The sequence below is a fragment of the Bos taurus genome, chromosome 7, assembly GCF_002263795.3.
Source record: "Bos taurus isolate L1 Dominette 01449 registration number 42190680 breed Hereford chromosome 7, ARS-UCD2.0, whole genome shotgun sequence".
NCBI classification, from domain to species: domain Eukaryota; kingdom Metazoa; phylum Chordata; class Mammalia; order Artiodactyla; family Bovidae; genus Bos; species Bos taurus.
In genome coordinates, this window is record NC_037334.1 from 11,631,651 (window position 1) to 11,646,018 (window position 14,368).

At 53.4% G+C, this 14,368-nt stretch overlaps 2 protein-coding genes across 8 annotated transcripts in view; one reads left to right on the forward strand and one right to left on the reverse strand.

Moving 5' to 3' along the window:
* On the forward strand, nt 1–9,371 carry PALM3 (paralemmin 3). Of its 3 annotated transcripts, XM_024994858.2 has the most exons (8): nt 1–193; nt 1,642–1,764; nt 3,085–3,133; nt 3,995–4,075; nt 4,513–4,655; nt 4,794–4,878; nt 7,156–7,201; nt 7,290–9,371. In XM_024994858.2, the coding sequence occupies exons 3-8, from the start codon at nt 3,089–3,091 to the stop codon at nt 9,131–9,133; spliced, it is 2,244 nt and encodes a 747-aa protein (XP_024850626.1). In that variant the 5' UTR covers nt 1–193; nt 1,642–1,764; nt 3,085–3,088; the 3' UTR covers nt 9,134–9,371. The 3 variants fall into 3 exon arrangements, with proteins under 3 accessions (XP_024850626.1, XP_005208688.1, XP_024850627.1); XM_005208631.5 differs by lacking the exon at nt 1,642–1,764; XM_024994859.2 differs by lacking the exons at nt 1–193; nt 1,642–1,764; nt 3,085–3,133 and adding an exon at nt 3,163–3,854.
* IL27RA (interleukin 27 receptor subunit alpha) overlaps nt 5,639–14,368 on the reverse strand; it is a 27,772-nt gene continuing 19,042 nt past the window's right edge. For 2 of the 5 annotated variants that reach the window (XM_024994195.2, XM_024994196.2), the window contains exons 11-14: nt 11,552–11,677; nt 10,860–10,953; nt 10,566–10,659; nt 9,516–10,222 (exon numbers count right to left, since the gene is read on the reverse strand). In XM_024994195.2, coding sequence (XP_024849963.1) covers nt 9,971–10,222; nt 10,566–10,659; nt 10,860–10,953; nt 11,552–11,677 — 566 coding nt within the window. In that variant the 3' untranslated portion in view covers nt 9,516–9,970. 5 annotated transcript variants of the gene reach the window in all.

The following is a 14,368-nucleotide window of genomic DNA, read 5'->3' on the forward strand; positions in this document are numbered from 1 at the left end:
AAACCAGCTGGACCAGCTCTCCCAGTGCCCGCTTGCTGCCCCCAACCCCCAACTCCCGACAGCCAAGTCACAGCCTCCGGGGCACCTTTCGGCAAGCACCCGGGGTGGTAGGTCTGGAATTTGGAAATCAGAACGTGGGCTTCTGGGCAGAGATGGCCCTGCAGAGCCATGTGTGGTCTCTGGCCACACCCATGTAAGTGTCGGGGGTCAGGGGGGCCAGTGGGCAGGGCCTGGGAGGGGCTCATGGAAGACGCTGGCCTTCCTATGGGGGGACGGCGGGGTGGGGGTTGTCGCTGGTTAGAGCTCCAGCTAGCCTCTCCTAAGGGGGCCAGGAAGAGTGAAGGGCGGCTGGCAGCCAACCCTGCAGCCTCTTCAACGTCCCCCTCCCCAGAAAGTCAGGTGGGAGATGTGAATTCTCACCCCCTTGTTTTTTTGGGATTTTCCACTGGCAGGCTTCAAGCCCAAAGTCCAGCCAGAGGCGGGGTGGGGCTATGACTTGAATGGGGGATGGGGAATGTCAGGGTCTCTCACTCTCATATTTTGCCTCTAAATTCATCCTTTGGTGTCTGTGGTGAGAAGAAATGCTTGAGATCCAAAAGGAAAAAAGGTTAACAGTTCCCAAACTGGAAAAGAGGATTTCAACAGGGAAATGATTACCTGCTTAATGAAATGACCACCAACTGTCCCTGGCAGGGCAAAAAGCTGAAGATTTAGAAACAAGCAACATTGAACAAAGTGTGCAGATTGTTTAATATTTGAGATGTGAAGGCCTTTGAAAGTCAGAGGATGGAGGGGGTTCCAGAGGTTTGTAGAGACTTCTGGAAAAGGGGCTCCCTCCAGGGACCCCAGTTGGGTCCCTCACTCTTTTGGGTTCCCCGTTGCATTATTCACCAACTACAAACCTGGTTGCCTAGCAATGGGAATCTGATCTCCCCCCACCCCCCCAGCAAGGAAGAGGCAGGGTGATTACATCTTGGGCCTGGGAGAACTGAGGGGGTACTTTAGCCTCCCCCAGGGCAAACCTATTAGCAGGGGGTCTGAGCTTCCTTTGGGACACCCTGTAAAGCATGAACTTCAGCATCCTGCCCTAATTGGAACTAAGACCCACCTCCCCAGGCTGATCTCTGGTCCCCTGGCTGTCAAGATGAAGATGCCTGAACTTCCATTTCTCCACAGTGTTCCCAGTATTTGGGCTCTAAGAGCCTTGAGTTCCAATCCTGACTCAATCACCTTAGACAAGTCTTCTGCCACTTCTCAGAGCCTCAGTTTCTTTTTCTGTAAAATGGGGACAGTAGTACTACTTACCTTTTAGGATGGTCGAGAGGGTTAAATGTTACTAAAGTTTTTTGAAAGTGAAAGGTGCTCAGTCATGTCTGACTCTTTGCGACCCTATGGACTATAGCCTGCCAGGCTCCTCTCTCCATGGAATTTTCCAGGCAAGAATCCTGGAGTGGGTAACTGTTGTCTTCTCCAGCGGATCTTCCCAACCCAGGTATCGAACCCAGATCTCCCGCGCTGCAGGTGGATTCTTTACCATCTGAGCCATCAGGGAAGCCCCAAATGAGTTACTAGGAGTAAAGCATTTAACAGTGCCCAGCACATGGTGTGCACTGGCTAATGGTTGGCTGATTTTCTTCTCAGTTGGAATGTCAACTCAGCAAAAAGTTGACTACAGTGTCTCAAGATTAGGGCAGGGAGGAGGAGGCGAAGATGGCTGCGGGAGCCTAGCGGAAGCCCCGAAGAGCACTTAGAGAGCTATATATAGTAAGTGCTAAATGCGAGCTCACTATTATGCCTTCATGGTGAAGCCAGAGAAGATCCGAGAGGCCCCACCAGAGTCTGGGCAATGAGGTTTAAGCTCATCTGATAGGATAGTGCTCAAATTAATAAATGTTTGAGGGCTTGCTCTGTGCCCACCCTGGGCTACGTATCAGGGCCAACAGGCAGATAGATATATCCTTTTAGATATTGGAAGCACCTCCATGTAGCTGGCACTCAGTGCATCTCTGTGATGGTAAGTTGTTGTGACGATGACTGTCCCCGACGTGCACTGCAGTACCAACCAGTCTCCAGCTTCCAGGGACAGCCCAAATGGACTAGGGGTGCCCCGGAGGCTGAGAATTGGGGATCCTAGGGTGCTTTGAGGAGGACAACGATGGGAGAATTGCAGGTTAAACCTTAAACGGCAAGTCCCCCTCCCCCCATTTCGGAGTCCAGCACTAGGCAATGTGACCTGGTGATCCTTGCCCCCTGGGAGGGTGGTTTGCAAGTGGAATAGGCAGCTCTGGAGTTACCATGGCAATGGCATGTGTCCACAGCGAGATGGACACTTCTCTCCCAGACTCTCACCCCCTCTCTCAACCCGTACATAAGGGATGCTGGGTAACAGCCAAGGTCCAGAGAGGGTGTGGGTTTGGGAAAAAATACAGAGCATGTTCTGGCCTGGTGGGATCTGAGCTTCTGGGAATGGTTATTATAATTAATTTAAAACATTATTAGTCATGGGAATTATTTAAATTATCATTATTTTTCTTTTTGACTTGTGAGATCTTAGTTTCCCGATCAGGGATTGAGTCTCTGCCCTCAGCAGTAAGAGCCCAGTCCTAACCACTGGACCATCAGGGAATTCCCTAAAATTATTATTAATATAAACCATGCTACTGTTTGGGGGGCACGATGTCCTAAGGTTTTTCCTGCATGGATAGATATTTCCCTGCAAGGGAATCTCTCTCTGCAAGGTGAGGAAGGGTCAAGCTATTCTGGTCCATTTTACAGATGGGGAAACTGAGGCTCAGAGGGGTGATGTCAAGCCTCAGAAGGGATTTAGCTCAGCCTGTCACAGCCTGGGCTCTCTCCCCCTCACAGGACCCCTGTCCTCTGCCCCGACTCCTCCCAGGTGCAAAGGAGAAATAGAGGAAAGTACTGGGTTTGGTTGATTTCCAAGCAGTTCAGGGATCTTGGCTCAAAGATGGGTGTTCAAGAGATGGGTCTGCTGAGGGTTGGGCCCCCGGGAGGCTCCTTTCGCAGCCCAAGCCGGCCGCCCCTCAACCCCGCTCCCCCTCAACCCCCGCCGTCTTCCTGCAGGCCCATGGCGGAGAGCTCCCTCTATCGGCAGCGACTAGAGGTCATCGCGGTAAGTGACGCCCTACCAGTGCGCTGCGCCCTGAGCCCTGGGCACCCCTCGCCATACCCAGGCCTCTTCCTCACCTCTTTCCTATCACAGGGAGCAGGCCTAGCGCTCTGAACGTGGGGGGAGCACCCTCAGCTCCAGCCGTGCCTGGAGCGCCCCACCAAAATCCTCAGGCCCCTCTGCTCCTCAGTTCTTCTGTATGATCATCAACATCCCCAGAATGGAGCTCTGCGGACTCCGCACTCTCAAATCGGCAGCATCTGTTTCATTCTTGAACCCTGTCTCCCAAACACACCATGTCTGAAGCCCCCTCTCTCAGACCCCCATATCTGGACCTCATCTCTCTGAACCTCCATCTCTGAATCCCCATCTCACTAATCCTCATCTCTCTGGACCATCTCTACATCCTAGTCTCGCTGGATCCTCACGACTGCACCTCCATTTCCGACTCCCCACCTCACTAGCCCCCTCCATTGGATCCTCATATCTGGACCCCCATCTCTCTGAATCGCATCCCTCTTAATCACTTATCTCAGACCCCTCCCCCTCTGGATTCCCATTCCCGGGGCCCTCCCCATCCACAGACCCCGCCCCCCTTCCGCCGGGGCGAGACCTCCGCAGCATCTGGGGCGCGGCCGGCCCCGCCCCTACCCGCTGCTGACTCAGCGCCTCCGCCCCCCAACCTTTTTCCCGCCTGGGGCCCCGACGTGTGTTCCGCTACACGGTGCGACTTGCAGCCCTGGGAGTCCCGGGAGCCCCCGGGAGCCCCGGCTAACCCGGCGGAGGAGGGAGGGTGGAAGGGGAGGCGGCGGCCCCGCCCGGCCCCACCCGGCCAGCGGGCAGCTCAGGGTCCTCTGTGCGCAGGAGAAGCGGCGGCTACAAGAGGAGATACGCGCGGCGCGCCGCGAGCTGGAGGAAGAGAAACTCCGCGTGGAGCGGCTCAAGGTTGGGGGCGGGCGGGGGCGCCTGCTTAGCCCGGGCAATGAAGTGAGGGTGTCTATGAGAGTCAGTTCTGGGAACCAAAGGAGCCTCTCTTTAGACATGGGGTTGGGGGAGTTGGTTCCAGCTTCGGGGATGGGCGTCTTCCCCAGCTTGGAAAGAGTGGTTGGTGGTAATGGGGGACGTTTGTTCCACCTTTGGGAAGATCTTGGGAACGTGTTTGTTCCGCTTTGGGGTAGAGAGGGGCTAAGAGGGACGTTTATTTCCCCTTTGGGGGTGTCTGTCCCATTCTGGAAAAGTTGGGGAGATTGATGGGTGTTTCTTCCAGCGTGGGAAAGCTGTCGGCTGGGAACGGGGTGGCTTCCCACCTGGCATTATTAGGGCACGTATCCCAGCCTGAGGCAGTAATGTCTGTCCATCCACATGCCCCTTCTCATGGCCAGAGGAAGTCTCTCCGGGAACGCTGGCTAATGGACGGGGCAGCTGAGGAGCCAGAGCGGCCCCAGGATCCCACCTCACAGGACCCCCAGTCGCCTGAAGACCAAGCTCAGGCCCGCATCCGGAACCTGGAAGACAGCTTGTTCACGTGAGTAGGGCCCCCTGCCTGGTGGCTTTGCCTCTCTGACTAGGCCAGTCTCCTCTGCCTACTTCGCTGAGACTTCCGGTTGGGGGTAGCCCATTGAGCCTGGGGTCCAGGCTCCCAGCAGCCCCTTCTCTTCCCCAGACTCCAATCCCAGCTGCAGCTGCTGCAGAGTGCGTCCACAGGTGCCCAGCACAAGCCCTCAGGCAGGCCCACCTGGCGACGACAGGTGAGGAACTAGGGGATGTGACCAGCAGAGCTCAAAGCAGTACCTCTCCAAGCACAGTTGTTGTGTTTTTTTGTGACCCTGCCATGTGGCTGTCTTAATTCCCTGACCAGGGATCAAACCTGTGCTTCCTGCAGTGGAAATGCAGGTACTTAACCACTGGACCACCAGAGAAGTACCCAAGCACAGTTTAGATCCTGGGTCCTCTTGTGGTCTTGGGCAAATTGCTTTCCATGCCTAAGCCTCAGTTTCCCCATCTCTAAAATGGGGATATATAACAATAGCACACCGCTGGAAGAGGCGTGAGAGAAGGTCAATGAGATCATAGCTTGGTACCGGAAGCAGGCACAATGGAATGTTTTGATATGTTGTCGTGTTGTGTTAATCGCTCAGTCGTGTTCGACTCATTGCGACCCCATGGACTGTAGCCTGCCAAGCTCCTCTGTTCATGGAATTCTCCAGGCAAGAATACTAGAGTTGCTATTTCCTTCTCCAGGGGATCTTCCTGATCCAGGGATTGAACTGGCATCTCCTGCATTGCAGGCAGATTTTTTATCATCTGAGCACTAGGGAAGCCCTATTTTGATATTTGATTGCCAATATGACCTAAATGAGGAAAGTAGTCAGAAAATGTTGTGGGGCAGGGTTGGGGCTGGGGGGCTGGGGCTGGGAGTTCCCTGGCGGTTAGGACTTGGTGCTTTCACTATAGTGGTCTGGGTTCAATCCCTGGTTGGGATTACTAAAATGATCCCACAAGCCGCACAGTTTGGCCAAAAAAAAAAAAAGATAAGAAAATGTGGGGATGTGTTCTCAGAATTCAGCCCCAAAAATGGGAAAAGTATCCCCACGAGATGGTCTAATAATTTGAGGCATCTCCATGATTTGAGGGGTTTGGGATTTTGTTTTGGTAATGCCTCTATTAAGATATAATCTACATGCCGTACAACATATGGGTCTTTGAAAACTAAGATGACTTTACTTAAAATCTGGCTCTCTGGGTTGTCCTTGAAGTCCATACCATAGATCCAGGAACATTATCCAGTATCCATAGATCCAGTAACTGATGCACCTGGCCACAGTAAGCTGTGGGTTTTCCACAGCCCCCATCTCTCCTTGATGCCTTACTTTGGCTCCCAGGTGCCTGTCTCAGGACAGAAGGGGAGAGGAGACCTTTGGACAGAGGAGGGTAGGATTGAGACCTATGAGGAGATCTGTGGGGTTTGGTTAAGGTGGTTGCATGGCCAGGTCCCCAGCTCCCCTCCCTGAGCTCATCTTTCCCTCCATCCCTTCCTCACTCCACTCCAGCCACCCTTGACCCTTTTGTATCCCTTGAACTTGCCTAATTCATTATAGCCTCAGGGCTTTGCACTCGCCTTTCCCCTCTTCCTGGAATGCCCTTTCCCACCTCTTGACTCAAGGCTGGCTCTTCTCACCTTTCAGGCCTTTTGGGTTCAGTGTCACCACCTCCAAGAGGCCCTCCTGCATCAATTTTTTTTTTTTTTTTTTAATACTTATTTGGCTGCATCAGATCTTAGTTGCAGCATGTGGGATCTAGTTCCCTGACCAGGGGTCGAACCGGTGCCCCTGCGTTGGGAGCATGGAGTCTTAGCCACTGGACCACCAGGGAAGTCCCCCTCCTGCATTTTATACCTACAGGAGGCACCCCATCACCTCCCAGGCATTTCTTAGCCTTTTCCCCCTGCTATTACAGCCCTTCTCACTTCCTGAATTACAGATTTGTATTTTATGTTTATTACCTGCTTCCTTCCACTGGAATTTAAGTTCTAATAGCAAAAGTCTTAAGTATCCCTTAAGTGGGATTTCCTAGGTGACTCAGTTGTAAAGAATCCGCCTGCTGGTGCAGGAGATGTGTTTGATCCCTGGGTTGGGAAGATCCCCTGGAGTAGGAAATGGCAACCCGATCTCATATTCTTGCCTGGAAAATTCCACGGGCAGAGGAGCCTGGCAGGCTGCAGTTCACGGGGTCGCAAAGAGTCAGACATGACTGAGCACGCATGCATGTCCCTTAAGTAACCTCAGTAGCTAGCAGAGTAGATCCCCAATAGAGGGAGTGGCTGCATGGACATAGGATTGACTGGGTACATACGATGTGCAAGGCAGTGCAGCAGAGGGAGATAAGACAGGTGAGGAAGACTCATGGTTTGGTCTGGAAGTAATGGGGAGCCATCAGGGGAGTTTGAGCAGAGTAGGGGTGCTGGCATGCTGGAGGCTGGAAGTGAGATGTGGGCTGCCCTGACCTTGTTTCTGCCATCCCTGCAGGGTCACCGTCCTCTCTCCCAGCCCAACGTGGAGTCAGGTCCTGCAGGTGGGTGTTTTGAGGTCTGGGGATTGCAAGAGGAAGGGCCTGAATCTTACTCTGTTGCCCCATCTCTCCTCTTCCCTGACTCCCCCAGGCAAGACCGATCTAAACAAGAGAGCCTCCTTACCAGCCGGACCGGTGGGCGCATACCCGGAGTCCCCCTCCGAGCCCAGAACTGAGGCTGCCGGGGTTCCAGCAGCCCCGAGGCGGGTCCCTGGGGCAGCAGGGACCTCCTCAGAAGCCAATGGCCCCTGCCCTGGATCCAGCCCCCCTCTGGAGCAGGAGCCGAGTCAGGGGGTGCTAACACCTGAGGGGGCAGTGAATGAGGCCAAAGGAGGAGGCATGGTGAAGGTGGTGTGGGAGGGGCTGAGGCCCACAGAGGACTGTGCCATCGGGGCCACAGGCCTGGAGCTGGAGGCTAAGGTGGAGGAGATGGTGCTGGAGGCCATCGGGGACAGACAGGAAGCCAGCCGTCCAGAGCTCCCCTCATGGGTCAAGGAGGACAGGGCCATCACGGAGGTGGTCTGGGAGGGGATGGGGGGCACAGAGGGCAGTGACTTGGAGGCCATGGCGGAGGCAGGCAGGGGCCCAGAGGCCGTGCAGACCAGCTCCCTGGGGCTCCGGGAGGGATCAGGGGGAACAGCTCCTGGACAAGGTGCCCCCAGGAGCAGCCCTGATGGTGATGGGCAGGGGGTCTTTGGAGAGGAGGGGTCCTTCATCTGGGTGGAAAGAGTGACCCTCAGTGAGGAATGGGAGGAGCTGGAGGTGGAGGGGTTGGAAGGGCCAAAGGCACTGGGAAGGGAGGAAGAGGATGAGAGTCCATTGGGGGCGGAGGGCAGAGGCGAGGAGGAAACGTGGGAGGCGGAGAGGAGGCGGGTGGAGGGACCTGAAGGTGCAGAGAAGAGAGGCAGTGAGGGGAAGGCAGGCACGGAGCCAGAAGGAGCAGAGATGTCACTGGCGCTTGAGAGGAAAGGAAGCCCAGACTCCATGGAGCCAGAGAGAAGAGGTGAGGAACGCGTGGAAACAGAGATGGCAGGAGGTAACGAACCATTGTCAGCCGAAAGAAAAGAAGTTGAGGGACCTCTAGGGGCAGAGAGGGGAAGAGATGAAAAGCCATTGGGAGTAGAGCAGAAAGGAGGTGAGGAAAAGCTAGAGGCAATCCAAGAACCATTGGCAGCAGAGAGAGAAGAAGGGGAGGAGTCACTGGCGGCAGAGAGAATAGGAAGTGAGAAGCCATTGGAGGAAAAGGAAAAAGGAGATGATAAATCACAGAGGGTAGAGAGAATGGGAGATGAGGAGCCCTTGGAGGCAGAGAAAACAGGAGACGAGAAACCACAGAAGGTAGAGGGAACAGGAGGTGAAGAGCTACTGGAGGCAGAGAAGACAAGAGATGAGAAACCACAGAAGGTAGAGAGAACCGGAGGTGAGGAGCCATCAGAGGTAGAGAAAAATGAAGACGAGGACTCACTGAAGGTAGAGAGAATGGGAGGTGAAGAGCCATTGCAGACAGAGAAGACTCGCAGCGTCGAGGAAGAGCAGAGAGAGTCAGAAGAAGAAAAGGAATGTCAGGCAGAGGATGTGAGTGAGGCAGGGGCTCCCCCAGAAGCCAAGGAGGCGCCAAGGCCAGAAGATGAAAGACAGCAGCCCCAGGAGAAGCAGGAAGGCTCCCCAGAAGCAGAAGCAGTGAAGCCCCAAACTCCTGCTGAGGGCCAGGACCCCACTGGAGATGCCACCCCACTCCTGGCAGAGATGTCAGCTCAGGATCAGCCCGCTGAGTGCCAGCCACTGCTGCAGATGGAGGGGCCCAGGGCCAACCCCAGTGCCCACCCCATGCCCACCTATGCGCCTGCCCGGCAGCCGGAGCCATCTGCCCCTCCAGAAGGTGAAGAGGCAAGCGGCCCTAAGCAGAAGACGTGCCAGTGTTGTGCGGTTATGTGAGCCCGTGCCCTCCACCCAACTCCCAGCTCCTCTCACAGCTACCTCGGCCTCTTGGCATCCAGCAGGCAGTCCCAGGCGCAGACGGGGCACCAAGGGACTGACCATGGCACCTGGGAGCCAGTTGGTCTACACGTCCACCTCCACCTGGGCTTCTGGACCCCTCACCCGCTGCCTGTGACCCTGGCCCTCTTCTGTGACAAAGCCTTTTATACTTGAAAATAAAAGTTAAGCATTCGGACAGTGTGAATGTGTGTGTTGCCGGCCCACAACCACCTCACTGTCTGCTGGTGGGAAGTGGAGGGCTTGACTCTGCTAGAAGCAGATTGAGTCAGTGAGAGTTAAATAGATGTGGCTGCTGTAACAAAAAGATCTCAAGCTAGAGTAGCTATCAAAAGAAAAAATTTTATTTCTTTGGACACTTCTATGGGATCACTTGGAAACTCTTGTTTTCTTTCTGTTTCTTGCGCTGCCTTCACCTTGGGTGTGGTCAAAGCTGCATCACAGGGCATACCAATGCTCCAGCTCATGGGAAAGGGAAGGGAATGTGGAAGAGCCCCCACCCAGGCCCAGCGTTGGCACATGTCACCTCTGCTTATGTTTCACCAGTGAGAACTCAGTCCATGGTTACACCTAGCTGCAAGGGAGGCTGGGAGTGCATCCGACTACAGTTCTATTATAGCAGCAGGACAGATATGGGGAGTAGCTGCCACTCTGGATATCACGTATTTTTTCTTTGCTCCCTCATCCATCCACATTTTCCCTGCAGGGCCAGGCCCTTCTCTGTAGGGGTCCTTTAGTCTCAGCTCTTCCTTGGCTGGGTGTCCTCAGGCAAGTGACTCAGCTCTGAGCCTCTATGTCTTCATCTGTCAAAGGAGCTCCCCTCTCCCCTCCTGAGGTCAGTTCAGGCCGTAGCCTGGAGCCTGCAGTGGGGCTCAGAAGGCCCAGCTCCTCAGGCGTGGGCAGGAAGTGTTTCTCATACCCAGAGTCCAGTGGTGCCAAGGGCTGGGGGGGCTCCTTAACTGGAACCTGCTCTATTTCCTCCACTTCCAGGATGGGTGAGTCACCAGGGGGCTGGGCCTGGGGCACCTCCTGGGGAGAGAAGAGACCGAGATTGTTCCCCTTGTACCTGTGAGTGTGCGTGCTAAGTTGCTTCAGTCGTGTCCGACTCTGCAACCCTATGGACCGCCAGGCTCCTCTGTCCATGGGATTCTCCAGGCAAGAATACTGGAGTGGGTTGCCATGCCCTCCTCCAGGGATCTTCCCAACCCAGGGATCAAACCCACGTCTCCTGCATTGGCAGATGGATTCTTTACCACTAAATCCTGGGAAGCCCCTTCCCCTCATACCCCCCACCCTAATTCTCAACTATCCCCCACTGTCCAGCTTTCCCCAACCCCCTAGAGGGCCCCAAGAAGCCAGGCTTTTCACTCACCTTCATGTGTGGCAGGCTGAAGTTGCTATTGGCAGGGTCAGGAATCTTCTCCCAGACCCAGTGGGGCAGTACCTTGTGCTGCAGGTGGACACACCTGGCAAGCAGGTTAAGAGTCAGGGCAGGGAAGCCAGGTGGCGAGATACCCATGCCCAGATGGCAAGGTCCAGGATGTCACAGAGCTCTGAAGCATCATCCCCTTATCCCCAAAGCCCCTGCCCCCCTGCCAAGCCAAGCTCAGTGATGCCCAGCTGCCCTCCCCACCTGGGCAGAGACCTGTGTGTCTGACAGCCTCACCTTCCACAGGTGGCCAGGCTCACACCACAGCCGGTCAGGAGCAAACCCCACAGCAGAAAGACAACTGACAGAACTTTCCAATTCAGGGTGTTATCTGGAGGGCAAGGGGGAGGGGCAGAAGAGCATTTGGACACCAAGAAGGCCGGGAGGGCTCAGGGAAGGCTCATGGGTGGGGCAGGGCACAGGTAAGGAAGCGGATAAATGGGCAGGGCTCATGAATGGGTGAGGGCTTCTCAAGTGGCCCAGTAGTAAAGAATCTGCCTGCCAATGCAGGAGATGCAGAAGACTCGGTTTCAATCCCTGGATTGAGAAGATCCCCTGGAGAAGGAAATGACAACCCACTCCAGTATTCTTGTTGGAGAATCCCACAGACAGAGGAGCCTGGTGGGCTACAGTCCATGGGGTCACGAAGAGTCAGACATGACTCAGCGACTGAGCATGCACACATGAATCGGTAGGGGGAGTCTCAGAGTGGGAGTGGGACTTGTGAGAAGGTCAAGGTCAGGGATGGGTGAAAGGGTCAAAGACACGCATTGCCTGTTAATCCACAGCAGTATTTAGCAGCATCAAAATGCATCATCGACATCCCCAAGTCAAAAGGTTGTCTACCCAATGAAGTTCAGTAAGGATTATGTAACCCCTTCCAGTGGAACAGGGCCCCTTCACATAGCAGTCCCACCCCAGACCTCTACCTGGTAGGTGAAACTGGAGGCTTGGACCAGGTGGGCCCTGTCCTGCGATGGTAGAGGCAGTCATCCACAGCTTGCAGGGACCCCAGTGAAGGTCAGGCAGGGTGATGGTTCGGGTGCTGCCAGTCACTGAAGGACATACCCAGAGAGGTGAGGGAGGCAGTCAAGTCCTGCCTCAGGACCTTTGCACATGCCATGCTGTCTGCAACACTCTCTCCCAGATATCCCCATGGTTCCCTCCTCCCCTCCTTCAGCTCTTTGCTCACAGGTCACCTATTCAGTGAGAACTGTCCTGACTGCCCCCCCAACCCCAACCAATTAAAACAGCACTGGCTTCTCCATTCATCTTCCTTGCTTTATTCCTCTACCCAGCACTTACCATCATCTGACACAATGCATAGGTAGTATTTACTTTATCTATGCCTGCATGTCCCCCATGAGAAGTTAGGGCCACGAGGGCCATATTCCTAGAGTCGTGTCCAACTTTAGTCAGTGCCTGGCACATAGAAAGCACTAAAAAATGATATACAGTTGACCTTTGAACAAGGCAGGGGTTAGGGGTGTTGACTCTTAACTCTGTTAAAAATCCAAGTACAGTATAATTTATAGTCTGCCCTCCTTATCTGTGCTACTGCTGCTGCTGAGTCAAGTCCGAATCTTTGCGACCGCATGGACTGTAGCCCACCTGGTTCCTCTGTCCATGGAATTCTCCAGGCAAGAATACTGGAGTGGGTAGCCATTTCCTCCTCCAGGGGATCTTCCCGACCCACAGATTGAACTTGAACCTCCTGCATCCCTTGCACTGACAGGCAGGTTCTTTACCACTGAGTCACCAGGGATGCCCTCCTTATCTGTGGTTGCTCAATAGGGGCTTCCCTGGTGGCTCAGATGGTAAAGAATCTGCTTGCAATGCAGGAGACCTGGATTTGGTCTCTGGGTGGGGAAGATCCCCTAGAGAAGGGAATAGCTACCCACTCCAGTATTCTTCCCTGGAGAATTCCATGGACAGAGAAGCCTGGTGGGCTACAGTCCAGGGTCGCAAAGAGTCAGACGCAACTGAGCAACTAACACACACACTGTAATTCCTAGTTCCACATCAGCAGATTCAACCAACCATAGATAGTACTGTTAAAATTTACTATGGAAAAAAGTCATGTATAACTAGACCTGCACAGTTCAAAACTATGTTGTTCAAGGGTCAAGTGTGTATTGGAACAAATAAAAGAAGGCATGAATATCATATCCCTCAGGATGCACAGGATCCAGTGAAGGGAAATTTGCTTCAGACCAGGGGAAGACATCTGCACCTCCCAGAACTGTTTTTGTTTACTTCTTTGACCGTGCCTTACAGTTGTGGGATTTTCGTTCCCCTACCGGGGATTGAACCCAGACCTTCAGCTGTAAGAGTCCTAACCACCTGTCCATCAACTATTATCAGTTATTGATAAAGGGCTGCAACTGAAGGGCCTTGATTCCCCAGCACTTCTAGCTGTTGAGGCAGGCAAAATGTTTCAGACCAGAAAAAGCCCTCAGGCCAGGAATGCAGGTGCCAGAGACTGGGAAATAAATTCTGGGCTCTGAGTGGGGCCCTGATGCCACCCATCACAGAAAATAAGGCTCCTGAAATCCTTTCTCAAAATCTGTGGTGCCATATAGCCTTCCCCAACTGTGAATTTTCCAGAATTGGGGCTCCTCTCCTTTTGTCTATATTACTTATGGTCTTGGGACTCCATCCTTAATCTCTCACTCGATGCCCTTCTCAGGCTGTCTCAAGCTCTTTACACCAAGACAGACTGCAGTGTTAAATCTCACCCTGGAATTTATTGCTAGATCTGAAACTTGAGTACCTGACCATCTCATGGACAATCCCACTTGGATGAGCATGTCACATGCAACAAATCCAAATGGGTCCCCCAAATTCTTCTCTAAAGTCCCTTCCACTGGACCGCCAGGGAATTCCCTGGCGGTGTGTGTTTTTAACTGAATATGCCACATAAAGCTATCTAAGCTAAAACATCGAGTAGAAAAGAGAGCTGCAAAACATCAGTCATAAGCTTTAGGGGCCTATAACATGGTTCTCTTTTAATAATAATAATAGGTACATGTACTCATAAAAGGAGAAAGGGGAGCAGAGGATGACACGGTTAGATGGCATCACCCACTCAACAGACATGAATCTGCACAAACTCCAGGAAATGTGAAGGACAGGGGAGCCTGGCATGCTGCAGTCCATGGGGTCGCAAAGAATCAGACATAATTTAGCAACTGCTGCTGCTGCTAAGTTGCTTCAGTCGTGTCCGACTCTGTGCGACCCCATAGACGGCAGCCCACCAGGCTTCCCCGTCCCTGGGATTCTCCAGGCAAGAACACTGGAGTGGGTTGCCATTTCCTTCTCCAATGCATGAAAGTGAAAAGTGAAAGGGAAGTTGCTCAGTCGTGTCCGACTCCCAGAGACTCCATGGACTGCAGCCCACCAGGCTCCTCCGTCCATGGGATTTTCCAGGCAAGAGTACTGGAGTGGGGTGCCATTGCCTTCTCCATTTAGTAACTGAACAACACATAAATATATATGATTTTTAACCCAGTGATATCTATGTACTCATGCAAAGTGCAGTTATGGCAAAGTAACTATGTTTAAAAAAAATAGGCTTTATCAGTTAGAGACAAAGGCAGAAATACCAAATTATTTAAGGGTGAAATGACACCAAAGACACACTAGGTAAAAAGCATGGGGGATACACTGAACAAGAATGATTAAATGCAGTTAACTATTGAAACCGGATGGTGGATACACAAGGGTTTGCTACAGTTTTTCCTACT